At 43.0% G+C, this 27,739-nt stretch overlaps 1 protein-coding gene across 3 annotated transcripts; it reads right to left on the bottom strand.

The window, feature by feature from the left end:
- Insig2 (insulin induced gene 2) lies at positions 1-26,007 on the bottom strand. 3 transcript variants are annotated; one of them, XM_050129325.1, is made up of 6 exons: positions 25,819-26,007; positions 14,876-15,253; positions 7,301-7,425; positions 3,125-3,303; positions 2,848-2,947; positions 1-1,614 (listed from the first exon to the last, which is right to left on the bottom strand). In XM_050129325.1, the coding sequence occupies exons 2-6, from the start codon at positions 15,117-15,119 to the stop codon at positions 1,573-1,575; spliced, it is 690 nt and encodes a 229-aa protein (XP_049985282.1). In that variant the 5' UTR covers positions 15,120-15,253; positions 25,819-26,007; the 3' UTR covers positions 1-1,572. The 3 variants fall into 3 exon arrangements, with proteins under 3 accessions (XP_049985282.1, XP_049985285.1, XP_049985283.1); XM_050129328.1 differs by having other exon boundaries at positions 3,125-3,291; positions 25,819-25,994; XM_050129326.1 differs by lacking the exon at positions 25,819-26,007 and adding an exon at positions 22,702-22,823.
- Between the last annotated feature and the right edge of the window lie 1,732 nt (positions 26,008-27,739).

Raw genomic sequence — 27,739 nt, 5'->3', positions numbered from 1 at the left:
TGATAATTACATATTTAATACATCTTGCTTTCAACAGCAATTTTCAAAGTAAACATATCATAGACCTTATAACTTATTAAAGATTTTATAGTTTACAAATTTGATTCTAAAAATATACCTTATTTGATCTAAATGAATACCATCTGAAAGACAGAATAATAAATGACAGCAGTGTGTTGGCCACTCCCACCATTAGGCTTGCGTACACACATTTCATACGGAGTATTCTTGGGATGTTCGCACTCTCAGCCTGAGAACACAAAGCACATTACACTCTGGTGTACAAGATTTCAGCACTGCTTTGAAAGAAAACAGCTTTAAAGTATCTACCTGACACTGTAGGAAAGCATGGGCACATGCACACACAGACACATGTATACATTTTCTCTCACACTCAACACATAAGCACACACACACCACAGTATTCTGAAGAATTTACACTTGTATCCAGAAAATTAACAATTCCAGGAAGGAAAAGCAAGTGGAAAGTCAGCTGATATACTTAAACCGTAAATGGCGGGAGTTGTTAATGAGACGTGCCAGGTGCTCTGTGATGAACTCTCTCACCTTACTCTCCAAGGACGGGGACCATTCAGCAGGCGACATCAGCACTCAGGGAGTTATGAATCCACCATCCTCAGACTGCACTTGTGAAGGCAACAGACTCAGGCCTGCCAGAGCCAGGCAGATACACGGCCCAGTCCCACCAGCATTACTTGCCTTCAGAACCTTCATGTTGATCTGCCAGGCGTTCCTTAATCATCACGTGCTAAAGCAGTGAGCTTCAGTAACGAGCTAATATCACTTTGGTTTCTGTGGCAGAGAGAAAAACAGTATTCCCCAAACACATTTATCTAATCAAATCCCCTAAGTTTTAGCTATTTATGTTTTTCCAAATTTAGACACAAAGCAGGTTAATGCTGATCACCTCTCCTGACATCACACACACCCCTGGTAAAGTCTGTCAACATAGAACAGTATTCTTTGGAGTCCTGCAGCAATGCGGGTTTCACACCATTCTATGGAAGTTCATCATTACCATATTTAGGATTTAAGCTCTCTGTCACAACAGCAACAGAGACAAAGCACACATGGGAGCTCGTAATGCACACAGCTGATGAGAAACAGAAGGCACGACAGTCAGTGAGAGGGGAAGACCAGCTACCCATTCGCTTTCTGTTTGGTTTGTTTTCAGCTTTCTTCTTCTGTTTCACTAAATTTCTAAATTGTCCAAAGCACTCTTAGTCTCTGTGACAGTAACAGCGTAGTTTGGCACATCATCATTGTGAAACAACGCATGGTATGTCTAAAAAATTTAGAAATTTCATGTACTCATAAACATATCTTTCATGTAGTGCACATATATCTTACATTTATTGAAATCAAATACCTAAAGGTTGGTAACTGATTTACAGAAGCAATCACAGACTGCAGAAACGTGTGTGTCATACACACACCAATCCAGGAAAACTGCATCCTCGCAATTTCACAGTCCAAAGTTTCGCTGGTGCGCCTAGCAAATACGCGATGCTTTCCCATGACTTCCTAGAGAAAAGACAGATTCTGCCTTCTTCATTCTTGATGTGATTTTTCAGGAATAACTTTACATTCATACTGCAAAGATTAAAAGATCAAAAAAGTTAACAGATTTAAAATCACTTGTGAACTACAACTTCCAAACAAATTAAAAAGCTATAAAAATAAATGTTTTAATATGTTCACTTTATTCCTCAAAGAACTAAGAGTTGCACAATGGCATTCAAAGTGAAAATCTGCAGACAGCAGTGAAGGGCGGCAAAAAGACGACTATTCCCACACTGTAATCCACAGCAGCTGGTGATGTAGGAAAACCCTATGATACACAGTGCTCACAGACCAGCAAGGACAAGCCATGAACTTCAGGACAGCACTGAACTCAAGTCATCATTTCAAATCACTCTATGATTTAGCAGAAAAATATATTACAATATAAAGGATCCAAATTAAAACAATATCCTAAAAGTATAACTACCAAAATGAATAGTTGAAATTCAAAAGGAAGGAAACACACAAGAGTTAGAACTGGGTGCTCAGAGTACCAAACGACAGCAAGTAAACCACAGTTCTTCCAGATGGCCAAACTCAAGTGAAAGCAACTGCTGTTGCCTCTGAATGTCACTGTGTAACTCTTGCCACGTGACCGGGGCGGGGGCACGGGGGGTGGTGGTATCACAGTGTGTTTCCATTCATAACTAAAATGAGTATCTTGGTCAGCTTGAGACAGTCTTCATTTACAAATACTATATAATATGCCCTCTTCATTTTTAAAACTGTTCTTTTAACAGGGGTTAAAGCTGTGGCTCAGTTGAGAGTGCTTGCTGAGTATGAAAGAGGCCCAGAGTTCTGTCTCCAGGACCACATGATCCAAGTGTAGTGGTACAGACCTATAATTCCAGCACTCAAGAGGTGGAAGCAGGAAGACCAGAAATTCAAGGTCATCCTAGGCTACAGAGTGAGTTCAAGGCAAGGTGGGCTACTTGAGACTTTATTAAGACAAAAAAAAAAAAAAAAAAAATGCTGTTGATGGAACGGAAAACTGTAAACTAATAAAAACAAAGCAACCAAAATCAAATATCACTATATGGTCAACAAACTCTACCACACTACCCATAACCTATTTTTCCTTTTCCCTCTAGCTGTTCCTCAAGTATTAGTACTCCTCAGATTCAATTCATCCAAATGATTTATTTCAATGAAAGCACAAAAGAGAGTTCAAAGAACCCTCTCTCCATCAATGCTTTCCCTTGAGTGATGGGCATTTTGAGAAATGGTATCATGCAACGTAACCCTGCGAGGGCCTCAGCTTACCATTGCCAGTTGACGACCAATGTTTCCCATTGTTATGCCTCCAGCAAAAAATATACATGGCAACCAAGAACGGACATAGAGAAAATCTGGAGATGTGTATCTAGAATAACAGAAACATTTAATAACCCACATAGCAAGGTCAAGGGCACTCAAGACAGGCATAATGAAGAGAAGTGATTCTATACATTAAAGTCGATAACCCCATTGAGTTCTCAATTTTGAATGCAGTTATTGCTGATTTACATAGCAACCAGGTAAAAAGAGGGACAACACTTACTGATAAACACCATTGTAGACTAGCAGTTGGGTGACAACAGTAGCTAAGAAAGCGATTCCAACACCAAGGCCAAAACCACTTCTTGATCTGTCAAAAGTCCACCACAGTCCTACTGACAGTGCAGCCAGCGTGAGGGAAAACTGGAAGTTGTTGTCAAAGTCTACTTTCTGAGACCAGTGCTAAGGAGCCATCAGAAAACAAGGAAGCAGGTGATATCAACTGTTCACTTCTCTAAATAAGAGGCCACTTTCAAGGGACTTGATTCTTCTGGGGTGTCCGCAAACTTCTATCACAACACATGAAGATGGGGCAAGTAAAACTATGTCTACATACCAGATACAGAGGGCACTAATTAACATTTCCTACCTTCTTATAACCCAGCCAGGGAAAAAAGGCTAACTGTAAAGTCAGGCACTCTTTAGGAAGTGCCTTTGTGTCTAAACATGTAACTGTGCACTTTGGATAGCAGTGCTAACAGAACACACTTTTGGGGGGAAAAAAAGAAAGAAAAGAAAACCAATAATACTTTTCAAAAAGGTTCAGAATTACTTGAAAATCATAGAGGAACCTGGAAAGAGAAGAGCTGACAGCTATTTAACAGGTACCACATTGCTGTGTGATTTACTGACAGACACATTTTATAATAATGCAGTTCAGAACAAGAGCACCAAGGACACAGCATCCCTTCTATTATGTCAACTGTTCTGCTTTTAATTTGTTGAGGATAAAGCCTTGAAATGAACACTTTCTTCCCCCCTGCCAAACTATTCTGGTGCCTGCGACTCTCTAGCAGGGCACTCTGCTCCGGTGATATTTTATTTCTGGCACACACGTAGGCATCTATTCACAAATATATGGCCCCTTTTACTCAGGAATCTCTGAGGAGAATGAAGCTTTATGAATTCAATTTTCTGAATTTTTTTTTTTTTTTGGCTAGAGGATTACACTAAAAAAATTAGTTCTGCCATTAAAAAGGCATTTTCTATACTCCAAAGGCTCCACCTTGCCTCTGTAACTGGTTCATTGTTGGACTACAGATCTGACCAAAGCCAGTACTACGAAAGTCTTTTCTTTCTTTGCCTCCCAAAACACGCCCATGAAACCATTTCCTGATTCTAGTGCTACCAACCTTTGCTCCACCTTTCCCCACCTTTCCCACTAAAGCAGCATATAAAACCCCTGCTGCCCAAGTCCAGGCCTCTGAGGACAGCTGTATGCCACTCTCTTAAGATCAGTCCTTGTGAGTAGCTGGTCTAACAAGAAAACTAACAGTTCATCTGGGAAAATTTCTTTTTTTCTTTTAGCTGTTCTTGTATGTACACTCTAAACATAAGGTTCTCAGCGCTGATTAGCTTGCCTGAAGATAAAAGTGCAGAGCCACACTAGTTAACCATAGAGGCCAGGCAGCAGTGGCACACACCTTTAATCCCAGCACTGGGAGGTGGAGACTGAAAGTGATCAGGCTGGGCAGACAGAGGAATATAAGGCAGTGGGAGACAGGAGCTCAGGATTCAATCTGAGGACTTGTAGAGAAAGGATCGCCCATTCTGTCTGAGGATTCAGTAGCGGTAAGAACTAGTGACTGGCTGCTCTGCTTTTCTGATCTTTCAGCATTCAACCCCTAATATCTGATTCAGGGGGTTTTATTATTTAAACCAATTGGAATTTCATTACAAGCGGCATTCACATAATAACAGCAGGAAACAATAGTAATGGGTTTCATCTTGCTAACTAATTAAGTTATTTAGCACAATAAGGAGGCTTTTAGAGTAAATCAGTCAAATATATCAGTTTCAGAAGCTTTACCTTGTGGTTTTCCAAGGTCTAAGTAACCTAATATGAAAAGTCTTTGTTATAAATTTTGTAAACATCTTCTATCTTCTTTAAAGGGTAGACATGACAGCTAAGATTGCTATGTTTAAATATTTCACTTAGAAACAAAAAAAGTGAATGAAGCCAAGCCAAAAATGCATATTGTATGCAAGGCTTTTAAAGCTGTAGAAAGGGCTATTTAAATCTCCCACCTACAAAGAAAACACTTTTTTGGGGGGAGACAACTCAGCAGGTAAAGGGACTTCTATGTAAGCAGGAGGACAAGACAGGATCTCAGCACTCACATGAAAAAGTTGGCAGGGGAGTGCAGGTAGGGAAAGATATATGAAAAGGACATATAAAAGCTTAGTACTTTGTAAGCTAATTAGAGTTGTGTGTGTGTGTGTGTGTGTGTGTGAGAGAGAGAGAGAGAGAGAGAGAGAGAGAGAGAGAGAGAGAGAGAGAATGAATGAATTAGAAGGGAGATATCGTCAGATGTGAGACACTTCTGATGAGTTGCTGGCTAAGGAGGCCCCGGGAGGCTTCCAAAACAATTCAGGCTATTGCTATTCCTCTTGGTTACCTACCAGAACTAGTTGGTGATAAGATCCTATTGCTGAAGATAACACAGGAGTAATTTATAATTGCAAGGTGAATAGAAATCAAGCTACAACTCAGCTGGAAGTGTCCCTCTGCTGGCCAGCTTTCCTAAAGCTAAAGGTGCTCTACCAGTTGGTGGGGAGAAAAGGTATCTTACTGATCAGTGAGCCAGTAGACTTGCAATACCAATCTGCTAGGCAAGACAGGTGCACAGGTGGAACAATGGTATCACCGTTATGGGGCCACCAACCACTCTCTTCCTATATTCTAAGCTCTGTCCACAAGAGGGAATTCATTCCTGTGCTGTAAACTCAGTCAAAGCCCAAGGCTATGGAGGACTTAGGCCCTAAAGATGACACTACTGTTGTTAAGCTGTCACAGTGCCATGCTGTCTTCTAACTATTTACATTTAAACCCATAGATAAATGCTACCTCCATTCTGAATCAGAGAAGCCTCTTTTTGCAATGAAATGAATGGGCGCGGGGTAAATTCAGAGACAGATGGCTGCTCAAAGTGCCAAGAATAAGAGATGATTGCTTATTCTACAGAGGACTTCTGTATGACTCTCTGCAAGGTTCAAAGGTCAGGTAGAAGAGGATGTGGAAAGGATATAGAGTCTGAAGACGAGAAGGCAGTGAATACTGTCTTCTGAACATGACACAGCTAATGCAGAAATGATTTCTCAAGGTGTGGCTGCTACAACAGACCTACTGATGTCAACCATGAATAGAGAGAGGCTCATGGAGTCCTTCCTCCACCTCTCCCTGCTGAAGTACTGGCTTCTGGTGGACTGTAAGGGAGAGAGTCATCCTCTTCACATGTGTACATACTAAGGAGCCCACTAACTTCCAACGGATACTTCGAAACCCACTGCCAGGTAGGGAATCCTGGTGAAATTCAGTGGATCTCAAAACAAAAAACAAAACAACACAAAAAAACAACAACAAAAAAAGGAAAAGCCAAGGATGTGGACTTGAGAGAGGAGACAATAGGAGCAGAAGAGAGAGAAAAGGGAGGGTGGAGTCACAGTAATTGGATTGTGCTGTACACAAAATGTATGAAACTGTCCTAGAAAAAACTCAATAAAAATGATTAAAATGAAAGAAATACAGATCAGAAGTCAGGATGAGAAGCGGAGCATCACTGGTAAGGATGCAGATTTTATTGAAACAGGTTTAACAAGTTGGTCACATTGTATCAAAATGAAAAATACAAAACAGATGTTAAAACAAAATCCCAAAAAAACCAACAACTATGACACACACACACACACACACACACACACACACACACACACACACACCCTACTCTAGAGGCTAAAGCAGAAGGGTCAAAAGTCAAAGCCAGTTAGGGTTAGCTAGCATAGTAAGACTCTAATCTTATAATGAAGTTGGGGGAAGGAATGTGCTTTTTGGTGTTGATTAAAACCAATAAATGTCAGCATAACTTCTTTAAAAATATACTTTTTAAAAAGAGTACCTAAAACTATCTGGGTCCTTACCTGCAAATCCTAAGTGAAGAGAGAAAAACGGGGGTGGGGGGTTTGAAACGTACCTGTTCCATTTTTGAATTAACAAAATTTCATGTAAGAATTTAGCAGCCTAATGAGCAGAGTTTCTACATGGAATTGAAAAGGAGCTTAGGCCAAGCCCCACCCGCCTCTAACCTCACACTTGCTACCCTGAGTCAACAACTGGGTCAGCACGGTATTGTGACTAAGGGGCTGCAGGCTGCCTCGTTACTGCAGGTTTCATCAAGGATACAGCACTGGCATGATTGATACCCACGAACACCGCCACGCAGCGCATAACACTGGACCACTCTCTCTTGAATTTATGTGGTTCTCCTAGATGCCTGTCAATGCAGGGGTACAATAGCCCAATCACAGCTGTGAAGAGAAGAAAAAACAGTAAGTCTCCACCAGCACTGCACTGGCAGCAATCACTACAGTCACTGCTTTCAAGATCCTTCCAAAAGAAATTGTATTCAAACGACTGAACACTGCCGGCATCTTTAAACTCACCTTCCAAAGGAGAACACGAGTTTCCCAGTGCAGAGAGCTCAGAGGAAGCTGCGGCACTCTAAGGGCTACACATTTGAGAGCAGGACTCACAAGGAGCCAGAGACACCAAGTCAGCCCACGGTTACCCACAGTTACCCTCTCCTCACTTAAGTATGCTATTTATCACAAGCAGAAGCTACAGAGAAGGTAGGCAGCAGATTTGTGAACTCCCACGTCAGGCTCCCAGGGTCCTCACTGCCCTGCTGGCTGGCTTCCTGTCTGTACGCAGCACTCTCCGACAGTGTTCCCCCAGTCCTTCTCACAGCACTTGCTCTGACAGCAACAAAAGAATACAGACACACACAGACTGCTACACACAAAAAAAAAGGAAGGACGTGGGAAACAGAAAAATTACAAACTTGCTAGGTATGACAGTACACACCTTAAATCCCAGCAGTCAAGAAAAAGCAGGCAGATCTTTGAGTTAAGGACATAGTCAGACTCCTGTCCAAACACAAATGAAAAACCTACAAATTTATAGATAATATGTAAGTTTGCTGTTAAAAGGTAAGAAGAAACATCTTGACTCCTACCTGGGTAAGTAGTCATGAATACAGTGCCTGTGTATAAGACACCCAAGACTAAGACCTCCACTATTCTCACTCTATCCCTACCTCTACTTACCAAATCTCAACATTTTACTCACTTAGAAGACATGAAATTTATGTGTACGTTCATGAATGTCTTCATGGAGCACGTGGAGATCAAAGAATAAGCTTAGCTGTCATTCCTCAACCACCACCCACTTTGTTGTTTGCAACAGGGTCTCTCCCTGCTCTGGAACTAGGTTAATGACCCAGTAAGCCCCAGAGACCTACCTGCATGCATCTCCTCTGCACTGCATTACAAGTAAGGACCACCACGCCCAGCTTTTTTATCTTTTTTTTTTTTTTAATATGAGTGATGAGTGGTCAAACAGAGGTAGGTCCTCATGCTCCCAAGGCAAGCACTTCACTGACTGGGCTATCTCCCAAGCACACAAGAAAAAATGTATTTATTTGCTAAAGATTACTTTTTAAATTTGTGTGTAAATATGCACATGTGCCTATTAGTATGCCCACATGCATGTGGGTGTCCATGGAGGCTAGAAGAAGACAGAGGGTTCCCTCAATTACAGGAAGTTGAAAGCTACCCAATGTGGGTGCTGGGAACCAAATTCAGGTACTCTGAAACAACAGTAAGCACCCTTAACGGTTGCACCATCTCTCCCCACAAATATCCACCCTTTTAAAATTTAAATGTAAATTAAAAGAATAAAAAAGAAAAAGAAAACTGGAAACCAATTAGTATCCAAAGAGCACGGGCAAGTAGAGCACAGAGCAGCACGGGAAGGAGACAACCTAGCTCCTCTACCTGGTGATGAGACTGGAGCTCTATGCTCTTTCCACCTCCGCTTCAGTAGAGAACAGATGACGCACAAGCCATCCTAAGACCAGTGACAAAGCTCGGCAATGCACAGAGAACTCCAATGGCTGCTAGAAAATGTAAGCCTTAGGGCCTGGGTGATAGTTCAGTTTGTGAAGTGCTTGCCTTGCAAGCCCAAGGAACTGAGTGCAAACCAAAACAAGAAAACCTAAGGTGGACTGTGGCTGAGGAGTAATAGCTGAAGTTATCCTTGCGTCTCCACATAGATACATGCATGTGTGCCTGCACATGCATGAACATACACATGCACAGACACAAAGAAAATCCAAGTTATGGTCCTATTTGAAACACACTACTGAAAAATCCCACTGGATTAAGTGACAGCATTTCTAAATTTCTACATGATTAAAATGACAAGCATGTCTAATAATTGAAACATGTCTAAATGGTACTTTTTCCTCAAGGGGTATCGCAAAACAGCTCATCTGTCACTCCACCATTCTCTATATAACACATACATAGATAGATGCACCTACCTACATATCACCTATCTATCATCTACCATCCACCCATCCACTATCTATCATCCATTATCATCTATGTATATACAAACTAATTTCTCCTCAATCCCCTGCATCTTGCTGTTTGCCTGTGGCTGAGTAAAAATCCAACCAGAGAAGGCATCCCAAGTCAATTCCAAGTCATCCTCAGCAGCGGATGCCATGGGTAAAGAATTATCACATAGAGATGCTGACATGCATGTGCAAAAATATAAGTAAAACAGACTACGCTCCTATGCAAGTGAGAGACAACTGAGAAGAGAAAGCGCAAACACAAAGAAGGAATTTAAACAGCCATGCTGCCAACCTTGGGATTTGCCAATAAAAAACCAAATCCGTCGAGTATGCGTGGTGCTCAGCTGCTCACTGAGAGAGAGAATTTGGGGAAGCTTGTCACTTCCCATTAAATGTCTTTCTTTCTTTCCTTTAAATAACAGCATGGCAGAGTCTGATAGGAATATACACAGCGCGGTGAGGATCCACTGTCTGAGAGCTCAGTGGAGTATGTCTGGGCTGCTGCTTCTCTCTGTACCATTTTTTTTTTTTTTAAACAAGAGACTTAAAAATCATGCTGTGTAAAATCATATGCAAATACCATTCTGCTTAATCAGATGGTTCTCTGATGTAAAGTCACGTGCCTTCTGATATCTTGAAGTGATTCCCAGTAAGTCTGCCCAGCCCACAGACAAAAGGAGTCTGTGAAGCACAAGTAGTAAGCCATCACTCTCAGTGCAGTGAGGCAGGAAGAACACAGTTAAATTAGACATCCAGCAAGGAGCCAGACTGAAGACAACCAGACCACTCAGCAAGACACTCTTCCACGGAGACTACAACAGAAGCGGATCATGTTTCATTCAGCACACACTTAAGCACTATAATGTATCTTGTTCTTGGTGTTTCCCGGGGATTTTAAAAGAGGAAAAAGGGGGCTGGGGAAATGGTTGAGATGGTAAAGTGCTGCTTGTAAGCCCAAAGGCCAGAGTCTGAGCTCCAGAATCTACTCCACACACACACACACACACACACACACAACTCCATACACAACCACACACACACACAACCCCATACACAACCATACACACAATACAACCCCATACACAACCACACACACACACCCCATATACAACCATACACACAATACAACTCCCCCATACACAACCACACAAACAACTCCCCCATACACAACTACACACACAACATACATACAACTACACACACAGTGGTGACACTTGTAACCCCTGCACTGAGACATAGACAGGCTGATCCCTGCTAATCCCTTGGGTTTGTTGGTCAGCCTACCCTACTTGGTGAGTTCCATGCCAGTGGGAAACTCTGTCTCAAAAAAAAAAAAAGAACAAAACAAAAAACACACACACACAGAAATGTAGGTAGCATCTGAAGAATAACAGCTGAAGTTGTCCTTGGACCTGCACACACAGGCACAGACATGTATACATTAATAAACAAGAGGATGTATTTTCATGGCAAAGCGGCACAGACACTACTGAGTGCTGACTAAGTACTAACAAGTTGCTGAGAGGCTCTCATCTTGGTCCTGCACATAAGGAAAGTTCTAAAGAAGTGACTCTGCACACAGAAGCATGGAAACAACTCTCTCATCAAAGGAAGGCACCTGAAGGAACCAAGGCACAACCAGAAACAAACACCATTACCAGGAAACTGTAAGGTTTGAGCATGAAGGGAGGCTTGGGTACAGAAAGGCTCCAAGTATTAGTAAAGCAAAAGTAGGCCACAAAAAGGTTTTAACACTATGTATATTAAAGATTTGGGAACACACTGTGTGTCAGAGACAGGCAATCATTCTTATAGCCCAGAGTACTCAACAGAACACAGGAAGTGGGACGGGTCAAAACAAAGCCAGAAAAAAAAAAAAAAAAAAAAAAAGACTAGTATCTTCAAGCCCAAGGTGTGGGGGTCAGGACCAAAGGGAACAATGCAAACTATGCAGGCTCACCATGGGAGTGGGATGGGGAAGGATGGAGACCTCTCTAGGAAAGGGCTGAGGAACCTATGACAAGAAGAATCCTTTACATGACTTCCTCAGGTTTAGTTAGCTACTTGTGATTTTGGAGACAACTTCTCTACTTTTAGCCACAATATAGCAATTGTCTTTTAACACATTTACTCTTTGGCGCTAGTAGTAGTAAGCCTCTAATCCCAGCACCCAGTAAGTGAAAGCTGGACAATCAGGAGTTCAACGTCAGTCTCACCTACAGAGTTTGAGGTCATCTTGAGATGCATGAGATTTTTATTTTACTGTTTCAAATGTAACAAGACATCTACTACATGGCCAGATAAGAAGATATCCTTTATACACGCGTTTCCCAATCCCGGCTCCGGGGCACCACACATATAAAGAAGTCCACGACAACACCAGCCTTCTAAGCTTGTTTAGACCCTTCCGATGAAGACATCACACACTTTGGTCACAAAGCATGGCGAAATCAAGCTGGTACTGACAGGAAGCTTCCTCCATGCTGGCTAGCTTTCACGGTACTGAAAGGAGCTGTGCAGGCACCTCGGGGGAAACTCATCAGCAGTGTCACTCAGCTGTGAACCCTCTGAGCCACAGTAACTGGCATGGTGAGATAGGTCCATGGGTGCAAGAACGGCAAGAATGTTAGGGGGATCTGCAGAAGGAAACACATGCCAAGAATATAAATCTGGCCAAGAACCCAGAGCTGGGGAGCTCACGAGCCCCAGAAGTGATCCTACTGCTATTATTTCACTAAATGGACATACTGTCCAGCTACCCTCTAAACCTGTATCTCTGTGGCCATAGATTAGGGCAGCTATCACATCTCATTGGAGAAGCTTCTTTGTGTAGTAGATGGCAGTTAACACAAAAACACACAACTGGTCACAGCACAGAGAGTAAGTGTCTGCGGAGCACTCAGGCACAAACGGGACATCTCTATCACAGCCCCTCACTCCAAGGCTGTAGAGCTATCAAAGACCTATGTACAGTAGAAAGACTGTAAGCACCAATGGTCAGCGAGCAGCCTGCTGAGACAACATCTGGACATTACAGGCTGTGGCACTAATGGACTCAGCTGCTGCGGCTGCCTGCACAAGATGACGCCTGTCAACATTCCAGCATGGAGCAGGGAACACTCTCCAGCTTCCACCCCTAGCTAAGTAGCTACTGAGAGTTGACGGCTGCTGGGAGAGGAAGAATCAGTTTTCTTTAAGCCTGTGTCCCCAAGAAGGTCAGTTCCTCTCGAGTGGCTAGCCCCACATCCATTAGAGCACAAACTGTCCTTGGAGTTTGTGAGATTAAGAAAGGAGGCTAAAGGTGAGGCTGTGCAGTGGGGATGGGGGAGGAAGGGAGGAGCAAATATGCTGAAAACACACTGGCCAGGATGGGTGTAGAGGCACAGCCTTGAATTTCAGTATTCAGGAGGTAAAGGCCAGCCTGTTCTACACTGTGAGTTCCAGACCAGAGTTGCACAGTGGGACCCTATCTCAAAACAAACAAAAAAGCAAAATTCCATATGCATGAACGTCTTAAGAGTTAACACAAATAGTATATCTATTTAAAATATATACATATACAAATAACATTATGTAGACAGAGCAGGTTGTATTTACATATTTAGGTAGGTGTGTGTGTGTGTGCACACATATGCGCATGCATATGCAAAACAACAATTACAGAAATAGAGGGCATGAATTTGAGAGGGCAGGTAGGGCATATAGGGAGGGTTACAGGAAGGAAAGGGAAGAGGGGGAAACTAGATCGTGAAGTGGATTGCTGCTAGGTCTAGGAAACTAAGTGGTGAGGCTGCACACTGAGCTGCACCTTGAAGGAGAGAAAAGAACTAGAGTTATTGGGAAACTTTTTCTCTTCTGAATTTAATGAAGGAAAATATAGGCCGATCAGCCAATACAGTAGAATGATAAGATACAAGTTCTCATCTATTTGGACGATGTCTTAGAGAAAGATCACCCCGGGAAAACCAGGACACAGCACTGTGATGACTTCTCTTAACTGGGGGCTCCATCGGTTCTAAGGCTGCCTAAGGCACGTGGAATCTGACTGCAACAATGTTCATCTGTCTATGCAGCAGGGCTATGGGATTACTTGAAGATATTGTACAAGTCGGCCTCAGCCTTTGGACACACGCACCTGTAACCTCTAGCTCTAGGATGGAGATGTACCCACACTGTGTTGCACAGTATTTGTGTAAACTAAGTACAGACATAGAATTAACCATTTTCTCCCACATGGCTATGACTACCTTCTATTATTTTATTACATAAAGTATTGTTGACCCATTGACCTTGTCATTAGACATAACCAAAGAGCTGCCCATTACAGGGCATCTGGAAATGTTCCCCTTGGCCATCAATGGTCCTCTACTGAAAATGTCAAAGCCACTAACAGGACTATCAGGATTTTAAGCAAAGACAGTCTACCTCATTATCTTTTCAAGTATTTACTATTTCTTCTGGTACATTTAAAGACCAGGCAGCAAGAATAAAAGCATATAAAAATTAAAAATACAGCATCAAGTTTTCAACTTGAATAAAATTACTCTATATACCATGGTTTTGTCTGCTTCAAACACAAAATTATAGCCCATTCATCAAAACTTTTAGGCAGTAGTGAATATTACCAAAATAACTTAGAATAATATTCAGATGAAATGAGAAAAAGGTAAATGCCCTACATCCAAAGAAAATGAGAACTGGTTTCATGGTTAAATGTTAAAGGTGCAGGAATCAGGTACCCAAGAGTACCTCCCGGCTGACTCCAAGGACTACACTGAAGGCATAGATAATCCTGGAGGGCAGAGAGCAGGGCCACTTAGCCTGAGGCCAGGGTACAAAGGAATGCAAGAGAGCATAAAAGACTGGGAATGACAGAAATGCTCCACAGCATGAGGGCATACGTGTACCAAACATATCAAAGTCCCTTACAGTCCACTGCACTCTATTTAAATTATATCCTCCACTCAGAGGGTAAAATGCTCTCCACAAAAGCATGAAGACCTAAATTCAGAATCTCAGCACCTATAAAAACATCATTGTAATGACACACACCTAGAGTTCCAGTGCTATAGAGATAGAGACAGGCAGAACCCGGGAGCTCAATGGCCAGCCAGTCTACCTAATTGGCAGTGTCCAGGTTAAGAGAGAGAGTGTCTCAAGAAACAATTTAGACAATAATTGCAGAAGACACCCAACTCTGACCTTTGGCCTCAACATGCAGGCACACATACATTCACATACAACCACACACATATGCAACCCCCAACACAAACTTGTCACTTAGGCCACACCCTATACACTTGTAAGCAACACAGAACACATTGCCTCACACATACCTGAGGCTGTGCCGCAGCATGGTGGTACCCACCATGCAGATGAAAAGATGCTCGTGACCACATCAGGTGGAAAAAGTGTCACGTTTCTCTGAATCTGGAGCAAGTTCAACACTAAGGCGAGGAACACTCCAATGAAGAAGAGCACCACCCCTCGGATCACCACGTTCACACTCTGGCTGGTGACAGAGGAAATGTATGGGCCACACTTTATGGGCCCAGGTGACTCGGGCTTTCCTTCCGACATGGTCTCATAAGTTCAGTAGGCCTAAGCCGTAAATAAAACAAGGCTTCTCAGTGGAAAAGATGAACTGTGAATCGAAGCAGACCAATGTTTCAATGGTGCCACATCTTGCCTGAAGGTGGAACCTACCAGAAATCCTACAAGAGATAAGAAGAGAAAATCAGCATGCAGCTGACACACAATTGTACAAGTTTTTACACTCAGTACTAGTTAGGCAGATACAGAATGAAACAAGTCTGTATACTAATTTATTTAAATTATTTACTCAATAAGAAAATCCTTTTTAAAAAGCCTTTATATACATGCTGTAAAAAATAAAAAAGTGAAGTGTTCCATGTGTGTTTACTAGGATACAACAGGTGACTTAGGAGACCCCAGCAGAGAACCCAGGTTCCCAGCACCCACAGGATGGCTCACAAATGCCTCTAGCTCCAATTCCAGAGGAGTTGATGCCATCTTCTGGGCTATGTGGACACTAGGCATGCATGTGGTACACATACACACACGCAGGTGAAACACTCATGAACATAAAACAGTAGAAATCGTTAAAGGGAGAGGCACCAACAGTTGGGTCGGCAAGGAAAGCTCGGCTAGTAAAATGTCTAAAGCACAGCATCAGGCCCTAAGTCTGATCCCCAGCACCTACTAAAAACGCCAGGTGTGGTGACATGCTTCTGGGACACATGCCGGTGCTGGAGAGGGGAGACAAGAGGATCCCTGCAGCTCACTGGCTGGCTGGCCTAGCCCTACCTCAAAACAACAGTAGAGAACTACAGAAGATACCCAATGTCTAATCACACACACACACACCCCGCTACCCCCTCAGCATTAAAATAATAGAAAAACAGTTTCTCCTACCTCAGAGAACAGCCAGACAGGTAATTCAAAACACATCTACTGGGAGCTACAAGACGAAACCCCACATCTCTAGGCCGTCCGCCTAACCTCCACTCCATCAGTTGCAATTGAATCTCTTATAACCTTTTAGAAAACCAACACATTCTGGCCGAAGACACTGTAGTTATGGTAAGAAAATGTGACTTGCTCATGAGGACAGTGTCCACAGAAGGATCCATCCCCATGTTTAATGCTTACGTTGCTGAATTTCTGCAACCAAGTGGCCTATGAAACCCAGCCCACAAGCACCCACCTACACATATACCGGCCAGAAAAGCCAGACTTCAGCCACTCTTCCAGACCACAGCTTTGCCACCGACCTGCAGCAGTGCGCTGAGCCAAGTGCTGCAACCACGGGGTCACTATGATGAGGAAGCAGAGGAAGCCAGCGCCAAGAGAATGCAGCCCAACCCCGTAACACCTTCTGAGGGCCAGCCTAGGTGCTGTTCACTCCTCTAACAAAAGTGACTGCTGGGTCCTGCTGGGGTCTCCCGAAGAGATTGCCATGCTGGTAGTTGAGGCCTCGCTGTGATGCTGGGAGACGAGATGAGATCTAACCTACAGGTGATGGCGGGGTAGCTGGGGTTGGCACATGTTTACAACAAGGATCAAGAATTCAAGGTCACCCTCACCTACACAAAAAGCTGAATGCCAATCTGGGCTATAAGATATCTTTTAAATGGGGAAGGAGACACACATCCCAAAAAAATGTTGTTAGGCTCGTTGAGGGCACTGCTCCGGTAGGAAAGAAGCTGTGAGACCTCAACCTCTTTGTGCCCTATCTGGTGATGTCATCTCGCCCTCTCACCCACACTCCTGCCATGGAGATCCTTACCAGAGTACAAGTGATGCTAGCCAGTTTCACTCCTGAATCTCCAGAACGGTGAATAAAATAAGCCTGCTTTCTTTGCAAAGTTAGTTTGCCTTCAGACTAATCAGCTAATGCAATGATCCTTCATGTGTGATAAGTACATGCACTTTTCCTGACACAGGCAATTCACTTAACCCTCACAGTATCCCTAAGAGGATGGTGTGACCGTCTTGGGCTGTACAGTGACACTGTCTCAAGAACTAAAATAATAACAGCAATAATAACAACAACCCTGAGAGCTAAGTGTAATTTTACAAGTGAGAGAGCAAAGCAAGGTTAAGTCTACACGCCTGGGAAAGAAGCATAGCTTGAATCAAATCCATTGTCCTACTCCCTTGCTCTCATCCTGATGGTGCTGCTCAAACTGCCATGTGCCTTGTTCTCAATGAACACTACCAGTTTTCAAACGTGAAAACAATAGGTAGGCTTTCTGCTTTGTCATTTTTCTTCATCCTAATTGACTACACTACACCTTGGGCATCTCTGTAACTCAGGACCTAAGTGGTATGTATGTCTTGTGAATCCTGAAACATTTTATTTGAATGAAGTTCATTTCATATGTATGTGTGGCTTGGCACCGTGCACATGTGGAAGTCAGAGGACAGCTTTTGGAAGTCAGTTCTTTTCCACCATGTGGGTCCTGAGGGATCACATCCAAGGTGTCAGACTTGGTACAGGCTCAGCTTTTCCCGCTGAGCAATCTCACACAGGCAGAACTTCTAATAGCTACCTCGTAATTTTCTGCAGAGCTGCTTTATGGATTATAAACTTTTCGTGTTGGTCTCATCCACCGACACCAATCTCCATTGTATCTCTGCATGCAGCAAGCTTCCTGCTTGGCCCACAGGGATAGCTGTTTCACATAGTTTAAGCCAGGTTCATTCTTCTATGATCAAACTCTCGTGGGCTTAGTTCAGCAGTCCTTTGAAAAGGCAAATCTAGAACCTAATCTAAGTTTCTGATTTTCAACCTACCTTAATGCAAATTTTGAAACAAACTGAATGTCTAAATGAGCCCACAGGTAACTCAGCAGGCAAAGGGGCTTCTATATAGTCCACAGCCATTATAAGCCCACAGCTAACTCAGTAGGTAAATGGGCTTGCAGCCAACACTGATGGTTGGTGTTTGACCCCTAGAATTCATATAGTACAAGAATGAACCGACTCCTGCATATTGTCCTCTGAGTTCTATATGCATGTGGCATGTGCGTATCCACACATGTAAGTACACACAGATAATATAATAAATGTAATAAGAAACTTTATTTTAAGACAGGGTTTCACATAGCACAGACTAGCAAAGGTTGGTCTTAACTTCTGATCCTCCCACCCCCATCAATCCCCTTCTGAATGTACCCCTACTCCTAGAGCTGAGATTATTTGGTAGCTGTGCTACCAAATCTGGTCTGTGCAGTGCTCACTGAATCATCTCCACAATACTCGGAAATAAAAATGTAAATAGACAACATCAGAGTTAATAGCGATGCTTTGAAGTACAAAATAACAACAAGCATCAAACAAAGTACCACAAAGGGCTCCCTTACACACTGCATGTGACCAACAGTGCACTCTCCTGCCTAGACCCTTGGCAGGCATATAGCCTCCCTACCCCTCCGCAGAGCACAAGTAACACAAGAGTCAAGAAACCACTTATTCTGCCTGTGATTTTTCCCAAAGCAGAATTAAGCAACATATACCTTGGGTTCAACAGTATTCTTAGAAGGATAAATAACTTTAATTAGCTAGTCCCATCCATTTCCAGAGATAGCTAGCCAGAAACTGCCAGAGAAGCCTTGGTGAGTTTAGGGCAGATGGTCTCTTACTGTGTGGAAACTCTTCTGAGCCTGGCATATTATTTAGCATCCCTGGCTCCTGGCCACTAAATGCAGGCCTCCCCAACTTGTGATACACAAAATTGTACCCACAGTATTTCCAAATACCCCGAGGGAGATCCTGTGCTCCAATGGAGCTGCTGCTAGAAGAAGACTTCTTTCCTCATCCCGCCCGTCGACTGCAGACATTTGGAGCCGTTCATTTGTGTTTTCTCCCACTGCTGTTTATCCAACTTTTCCTGGCAGCCCTTCTTCAGTTTCCTACTTCACCCCCACAAGTATTCTTTAAAAATAACACCGCATTTGTTTAATGTTTATTTGAAGCAGAACCAAAGGGCTAACTGTGGTTACATCACAGCACGATGATATATAATTACCAGGGCCAAAAATAAAGACTACAATACTTCACCATCAATGTTCTAAAATTTAAGGACTGGAAGGGGGCCAGGAGACCATCTATTCTAGGATATATTTGAGATTCATGCAAAGTAAAAACAAAAAATGTGTATGCATGCATTTTTTCAGAATTCACACACATACTCAAAAATCTCCAGTATCCAAAGTCAACAATGGGCTATCAAGCTAGGCAGGCAGGCTGGTGAGGTGGCTCAGACCTGTTGGGGGAAGGAGGGAACCAACCTAACAGTTCTCTCACTCACTTTAATACTGTCACAAAGCCTTCAGGTGAACTAACAAGATCAGGAAAGAATCAATGGAGCTGGGCATACTGGAGCAGGGATATAATCCCAGCACTTGAGAGGTGGAGCAGGAGGAGCTGGAATTCAGGGCTGTTTTCAGCTACAGTAAGTTCAAAGCTAGACATGGACACTCAAAACAAAAGGCAATGCAATACTGGATTTGGGAGGGGGAGGGTCATTTCTGGATCTTTTTACTCCAATTACATATAAGCACATTCAATAAATAACCAGGTTGGTCAAACTGATAGAAAAACCCAGAAAAGAATTCATTATTTCCTAGACAATAGTGAAGTTTCTATGCAAAGAAAACCACGTAAATGGGCTGGTGAGGCGGCCCAGAGGGTAAGAAGCTTGCTGTGCAACCCTGACAATTTGAGTCAGATCCAGAATCCCACGGTGGAAAGAATCAGCTCCTCAGAAGTTGTCCTGACATCCACATACGTGCTGTTCCATGCAACCCCTCCCCCACATACACACGGATGACAACAGTATTATACTAGGAGGGTGGGATATTTTAAAGGCTCTGGGAACAAATGTAGCATAATTTATTTTAAAATCCCTTTAGCTATTTACATTTTCTTAAAACAGAAGCAGTCATATTTTTATATATTATACTTATAGCAAATCAAAATTTAGTTCTTCAAATTTTTAAATTTTACCAAAAAAACTTAGATTATAAATTTAAAGCATAATACCGCAATGGCTCCTAATGAGTCAGTGTTAATAAATAAATAGGCTGGTGTTTTTAATTCCTACTGTACAAAAATCAGACAGGCTATTACGTAGTTTTCTTTTGTTGCTTAAAACAAGATTTCACCATGTAGCCAAGGCTGGCCTTAAATCTCTTGATTCTCCTTTCTTGTCCTTCAGAGCATGGGGATTACAGACTTGAGTCACCAACCCAGGCTTCAAATAGGCTATGGAACTTTGCAAGAAGGCCAAGTTGTTAGCAGGTAGCCATATTTGAGCCGACCACTCTGTCTCTTCTCCCAAATGCCACACAAAGAGCTTCGGTGCCACAAAGGAGACTGCTTGTATGGTCCCATTCACGGGCTACTGTTATCTCCACAGCAATGCTTTAAACAGTTTAAGGGAAAAACCTTACTAGAGGACATGCACTGTTCTGCTTTGAGCCCTGAGCTACGATTTCCATAAACTATATAAATGAACACAGAAAAACAGTTCCTATAGTTTGGCAAGACTGGTGGCAAATCATCAAAGTTGGAAAAATACTTTCCCATATGATTTCATGTTAATGGATTGATACCATTTCTTTCAGACAAAAGGCTAGGCATTCTACAAGTAAATACAAAGTTTATGTTTCCCACCAAAACATCTTACAGGTAATAAGCTTTTGAAAAAAAATATAAAAACAAAACATAGTAATAACCAGTCGCAATCTATGCTTTGTTTTTTGTTGTTGTTGTTTGTTTTTGTCTTTGAAGCAGGGTCTCATTAGCCCAGACTGACCTCACACTCAACAAGGTCATTCTTGAACTGGATTCTCCTGTTTCCACTTCCCTAGAACTGGGATTCCAAGCATGCACCACCACACCTGGTTAAAATCTAGGAACTTAAGAACCATTTGGTTTGTAGGCAAACAAGATTCTTCATTTTTCAGTGATTGGTGGCCACACAGATAAGTTTTTTGCATTCTCTGATGACTGTCTCTCTCTTCAGGGGCTGGGTCAGATACATCACCAAATAATAAATTACTACCGCCCACATTTTTCAGCACGTCCTGTGCTCATTAGGACGGCACTCACAAACAGAATAGCAGCAGCATTACGAAAACACAATACAACAACATGGTTTAACCCTCCTGAAATAAAAGCACAGAGATGTGAATCTCAGACGGCGTGCATTAGAACTCTGGAAAGAAAAAAAGTATCCCCTGAATATATTGACGCTCTGTTCTCTCCACAAATGCAGGAACGATTAAGCAAGCCACAGTCACATAGCTTACCGCTTTAAACATATGGCGTAGCCCTTTAGAAATGTCACGCTACTGTTTGGCAACAATTTTCCAGCAACAATGAAAACACCATTTTTACTGAACTGCACATTATCTTCCCTTCTCAGTGCCATCATCTAAAAACACAAACGTCAGTTTAAAAAGCATCAACCTTTCCCCCAAATACAAATGATTCACACAGTGTTCATTTCATAACGGATGTGAGCTGAGCAGCCCGAAAACAAATAAAACCACTACGGTTACAAACCCCGAAAAAGGATGGAGGATGAAAACAGAAAGAGAACACCAGCTCATTGTTTTTCCCTACAGGACCCGACAGGATGAGCAGGGACACCCCTTCATTCAGTCTGTGGTTCACCATCAGGGCCAAATCTCAAAGGTGGGGGTGAGGGCAGAAAACACAGCATGGCAGTCTTCCCGTATCTGTACCCAGAACTGGTGCCTGGCTTTCATTGCTATGGTCAGTTTCCCTGTGATTCCGACGCTAGCCAGCTTCCGTGGCCCAACTGTCAAGTCTATGTGCTTTTTCCTCATCAATCCTATAAAACAGCAAGCTCTTCGGAGTAAATTCCCCCCCCCTCTCTACATAGCTAACATCACCCATGAACAACTTTTCCCAACACTCACTGCACTCGAGTTATTTTCACTTAAGTTTTAACACCATTTCACGTCTCTAGCCTCATCCACAGCAAAGCACAGTGAAACCTTTCCCAAACAGCTCATTCCCACTGTGCGACCCCCCAAATCCCAGTTACTGTCACCAACCGACTTCTAGGCCCTGGCAAGAGCTCTCTTCGGCTGCACCCACTGATGTACCTAAACGGTATTCACTTCCGATCCCAAATCCCTCCTCTTTATCTCAGTGTCCTCTTACTTCGGTAGATTCGAAACTTACTATGATTATGAACCTAATTTCGATCCATTTCCTATACAAGCCTGAGTCTTTCTCCCTAGCTACAAGACACCCCAGTCCTGTCAGGTGTACAGACTGCTGGCCCTTCTCTGTCCCCAAACAGACCTCCAGGGTCGCCCTTCCCGCCGACCTCCAGCCTTCCTCCCCTCTGACAGTCTCAAACTGTCCGGAGACCTCGGCGCCCCCTAAGCCTGCCCTCCAGGCCCGCTGTCCCCTTCAAGAGCGCGCCGACCTCTTTCCAGGTAACACGGGTCCCCTCGCCCTGCAGGCCCCACCTGCGGGTCCTGGGTCCCCCAACACCTGCCACCGGGACACCCAGCCTGCAACGTAAAGGCATAAGTAGCTCCTCTTCCCGAAAGCCACCGCCTTTCTCGAGCCGTCCCCTTCCAAATACGCTCACCTGCGCTCCACAGGGAGACCCCCAAGTCACCCCCGCCTCCGCCATCTTCAGGGACCGGCCCCCGGACCTACTCCCCTCCCACAGCTCCGCCTGAGCCGCACTGCGCCTGCGCGGCCCGGGCGCCTCGCGGGGAAGCTAAGGGCAGAGGAGCTTCCGGTTGCTGCGCCGCCAACTCCCAGTGCTCCACGGAGACGGGGCATAAGGACTTCCGGTCTGAGGGCCACTCGGGGCTGGAAGGAGGCGGGGCCCTTGTCTGGGCTGAGAGGCTGCGGAATCGGCTGTTGTTGGCGGAGTCCGCAGTCTAGGGTTCTGACGGGCGCCTCGGCTCTGGGGGCGGAGTGAGGAAGTCGTGCCCGGACGCACGCACTCACGCTCTGCCCGAGACTCCGCCCTCTGTGTGGGCCTCACTTGCAAGCAAGGTGGGGGACTCAGCTGTCGTCGCCTTCAACTTCCTCGGGCTCTGAAATATGTCTTAATATCCTTTCTGAACACCGGTTAAAGGCAGCTGTTCTCCTCGCCCAGGCTCTATAGAAATTTGAACCAAAGGACGAGGAAATGAAACCTTATCACCTCTCTACTGTCAAAGTCATCTCCTCCTTTGAATTAAAGAGCATCCTCCTTCCTTTTGAGACAGAGTCGCACTATGTAGCCTTAGCTATAACTAAGTAGACCAGGCTGGCCTCACTGAGAGCTCCTTGCCTCCGCTTCCCCAGTGCTGGGATTGAAGGTGTGACCCACCGCACCCAGCAACAGGAACCAATCTTTGGAGACTGTGCAGATGAACTTGTTTTGTATGAAAAACTATACAGGAAAATTCTGTTTTGTTTTATTCCTTGAGAATTTCGAGGGCTTGAAGTTTGAGTGGGAAAGTGGAGGGTGGATCTGGGAGATGTGGCGAGTAAATATGATCAAAATATATTGTATGAAGTCCTCAAAGAAAATCACATTTTAAAAAGAAAGTTTTCTTGCCCTTATGCAATGTATTTTGATCATACTCCCTACTCCCCATTCCATTCCTCCATAGAGTGTTTTTGAAAGCTAATACCAAAATCTGACTTGATTACCTCTCTTCACTGGGCTGTTCCATGGATCACCTCTTTTGGGGGCCCAGCCAAAAATACATTACGGATGCAGTCTGATTACATTGATCTTAACGAGAACTTTGTAGGAAATACGGGCAACTGCTATTGGTTATATGCCTTTGGTTTTTGTTTTGTTGTTGTTTTTCTTTGAACTGGCAGACAATCAGATGCACTTTTTAAAAACCCTGTTTCTGACCCTTTTATCAACACATTTGTTTCTGAAAATTGGAAGAGAAATTAAACTTGGACCAGCAATCTCAGCGTGTATTAATATGACCTTTCTTGTATTTCTGTTTTTCCCTAGCTCTTACATTTAATGCCTGCAGGTTTTTAATGCATAGTAAATGAAGGTCCGGACTAACTATGCTGCATAGATGAAGAATGTATAAGGAAAAATAAACGTGCACATATGATGACTAATCATCTTTGTCAACTTGACAGGATTTAGAATCGTCATGGGAACATCTCCGAGTGTGTGTCGAAGCAGGAGTTTCCAGAAAAGTTTAAAGAAAGAAGGGAGAAACACACTGCATGTGGGCAGCACCGTTCCTTGAAGTGGGATCCTGAGCTGAATAGAAAGAAGAAAGCTTCTGAGCATGCGCACTCATCTGTTTCCTTGCCCATAGGTTCAGTATGTCCTCACACCCACCCCTACGCCTTTCCTCTGGTGCTGGCCTTGTCCTCTCAAAATGTGAGCCAGGATAGACCCATCTTCCCGAAAATTCTTTTGCCAAGTCTAAATCCAAAATGAACTGATGTCAGGATATGAATTAAGAGGGCAGTGGAATCACACTTACTTTGGAAAACTGAAGTTAGTTCTGTGCCTCTGGGTTGCTGGTGGTTTTTTTTTTTTTTTTTTTTTTTCAAACCTCAGCTGCATCTTGGCTCTGACTGCATGTATGTAGTCATGTCCAGTAATTCCATTTTCTAGGTTTTTCTTTTTATAGCTATAGTGAAATAGTGATCCCGGTGGTTTTTAAAGTCCCTTTTTTCCTTTGTTTTGATGTTTGTTTGTTTGTTTGGTCAGTTGGTTTTGAGGCAGGATTTCTCTGTGTAACAGCCCTGACTGTCCTGGAAGTTGCTTTGTAGACCAGGTTGGTCTTAAACTCACAGAGATCCACCTGCCTCTGTCTCTGGAGTGCTGAGATTAAAGGTGTGCACCACCATGCCTAGATTTTAGATTCCTCTTAACTGTCAGAAATATCAGTGATTTGATAATTCTGTAGCTCCCCTGACCCACTAATGTTGCATATTCTTTGTTCTTTCTGTTGAACAGACAATTAGGCAAGCTAGAAAGAATAAAAACTTCGTAGCTAAATACAAGCAAACATCAGCAGAGGTCATTGGAGGGAGATACTTTAGACCTCACGTTAAACATTGTTTCTGGCTGAAGCTTCACTAAGCCAGAGTCTCAGATTCTGAGAATCTGACCTTGGGAACCTTACCCAAATTAAAAGCACCCAAACTTTAAAAACAAAGAATATAGCCATTTTTCTATTCAGTAACTACTCCTATTCAGATCAAAGTCATCCTCACACTTGCATGGCAAGCACTGTACTACCGAACCATCTCCACAGCCTTTAAATTCACTCCTATGTCATTAGTTCAAAACTCTTTTAAATTAGCTACCAGAGTAGTTCTAAACCCTGACTGTATATTAGGACCACCTGTAATTGATTGAAGTAATGTGTGTACTGTATATGACATCTTTCAAGGACCGGGGCTATACCCTGTACGTATTCCAATTTAATTGGGCTGAAGGACAGACCTGGACTCTTCCAATAAAGACCTTGTATAATCCTAATATATTTCTAAAGAAATGCCAATGCAGCCAAAATTCAGAAGCACTGGCTCCATCTAAGTTAGTCTGGCATCATTTGGCAATAGAATAAGTAGCAGAGGAGGCAGCAATTCAACATGCATCTGTAAATTCCAGTGCCTGTGTTCTTAGCCCCTTTGCACAGCCTTGTCAACTGCATACAGTAAGCTGCTGGAAACCCACTGAGGCACCAAAGTAAATGAGAAGAGTGCTTACCTTCAATAAATTCGTCTAGGGAAGCCGAGGTGTCGGTAAAGGAAGCCAGTTCAGCTCACATAAACAGACAGAGGCTTACTGAGAACTCCTCTGGAGATCAGACATGCCCTGCTTTAATCTAGATTGGTGTGGAAGGTGACCAATAGCAGGGCATGGAGGAAGGCAGGATTGCAGATGCCAGCTGGGAGATGGTGCAAGCATTCACTGAGGCAATGGCAGAGGGCACAGAATTGGCAGTACTAACTGGCCACTGATGTGAAGAGTGACAGAGAGAGCTAAGTGGAAGCAGCTTCCAAGTTCTGAGCCAGAGACTCTCAGAGGAACAGCACTGTTGATTTAGATCAAGAGTTGAGAGTTTGAGTTTGGGGTTGAACGAGTTCAAAGGGTGTTGAATGTTTAACTAGAAATGCCCTCTAGAGCACTGGAAATGTGAATCTGAATCTGTAACTCAAGAGACCAAATATGTTTAGAAATATGTAAGACCGTAAGATGGTTCCATAGGTAAAGCATTAGACTTAAAGCATGAGGACCTGAGTTCCATCTCCAGAACCCACATAAAAAGCCAGGTGTGGTGGCACATGCCTACAGTCCCAACACTGGGTAGGTGGAGGCAGGTGGATGCCTAGGTCTTACTGGCCAGGCAGCCTAGCTAAACTACAAAGATCCACACCAATGAAAGTCTCTGCCTCAAAAGCAGCAATGTGGAAAGCACCTGAGAATGATTGACATTTGAGGATATCTTCTAGCCTCTTCATACACCACACACATGAGACACACAGACACACACACAGAGAGAGAGAGAGAGAGAGAGAGAGAGAGAGAGAGAGAGAGAGAGAGATATCAAGCTGTGGAATCACTGGTTTAGTAGGTGGTTGAAGCCACACCTTGCACCATATGCATGCTACATATGATTTTTTTAAAAAAGATATTAGAAATAGAGAAGAAAAATCTTCTGAAGTTGCTACACTAGAATATTTCAATAAGGTTATTATCTATCTGTAGTGACTAAACACAATCAACTCATGATTACCCATAATGAGTTTTAATACTTCCTACACTGACTCTGGGAACACTGCAAATTTAGTAGATGATACATAGCCATAGAATACAAGCCAGTTTAAAATTAGCTTAGTATTTAAGGATGCTGTGTGATGCATTGAGAAGTATAATGGAAATGTCCTGCCACTGTCCTCTAGTATTTCCACAAGAATGGCTTTTATAGATTTGATTTAAACTATTTGGATTATAGTATTTTTTTAAAACTTCTGTAGTTACAATGTTATAAATTTAAGTTTAGATAGAAAAACCTTAGGCTTAAACTCATAAACACATAGACCCTTTTTCAGAGCACTTAAACAAAGGGCGTAAAACCTTAAAAGTAACATACAAGACATTTTCATGATGTTGTACAGCATAAATATTGAGTAACAGGTATTTCTAGATTCTTTGGAAATAAAAGGTGCTTTTTAAGTGCCCTGTGGTGACTCGATCTCTCACCAATCCCTCTATTAGACCCCTGTTTACACACTCTACCCAACCATTGTTTGGTCTTAGTTTAAAACACATGACAATTTAAATTCCCTTAAAATAAAATATGACAGCTACAGTTCTTTCCCTTCATTTAGTTTATTTGTTCATTTGAGAAGAGGGCCTTGTTATGTTACTCAGGCTGGCCTTAAACATGCAATCTCCCTGCCTCTGAGTGTTGGAAATACTGGCAAATGCCACTAGGCCTGTATAGATGTCTAGAGAAACTGTGTGGCAATATCTTGTTCCAATTGGTTCTATGTAATCTAGAGCAGCAAATATTTGAAGGTTGTTGTGCTGTTCAAATCACATCATTTCAAGATTGGCTTGAGAAATTGTGGAACATAGAGAAAATAGTCCTGCTCAACAAAAAGCTACAAAGGTCACTGCCTTA

Source organism: Alexandromys fortis, unplaced genomic scaffold (genome assembly GCF_014885135.2).
Source record: "Alexandromys fortis isolate MF-2015 unplaced genomic scaffold, M_Fortis_MF-2015_v1.1 scaffold_287, whole genome shotgun sequence".
Taxonomy (NCBI): domain Eukaryota; kingdom Metazoa; phylum Chordata; class Mammalia; order Rodentia; family Cricetidae; genus Alexandromys; species Alexandromys fortis.
The sequence above is the reverse complement of the archived record's forward strand: the minus strand, read 5'-3'. Positions and strand labels throughout refer to the sequence as shown.

Excerpts from the sequence above, each read along its gene's own strand:
- Insig2 (XM_050129325.1), bottom strand. The coding sequence starts at position 15,119 with ATGTCGGAAGGAAAGCCCGAGTCACCTGGGCCCATAAAGTGTGGCCCA. Across the intron at positions 7,426-14,875 it reads ATGCTGCGGCACAGCCTCAG|CTGTGATTGGGCTATTGTAC; the intron begins GTATGTGTGAGG and ends TTCTCTTCACAG. Across the intron at positions 2,948-3,124 it reads GTCTACAATGGTGTTTATCA|ATACACATCTCCAGATTTTC; the intron begins GTAAGTGTTGTC and ends CTGTTATTCTAG.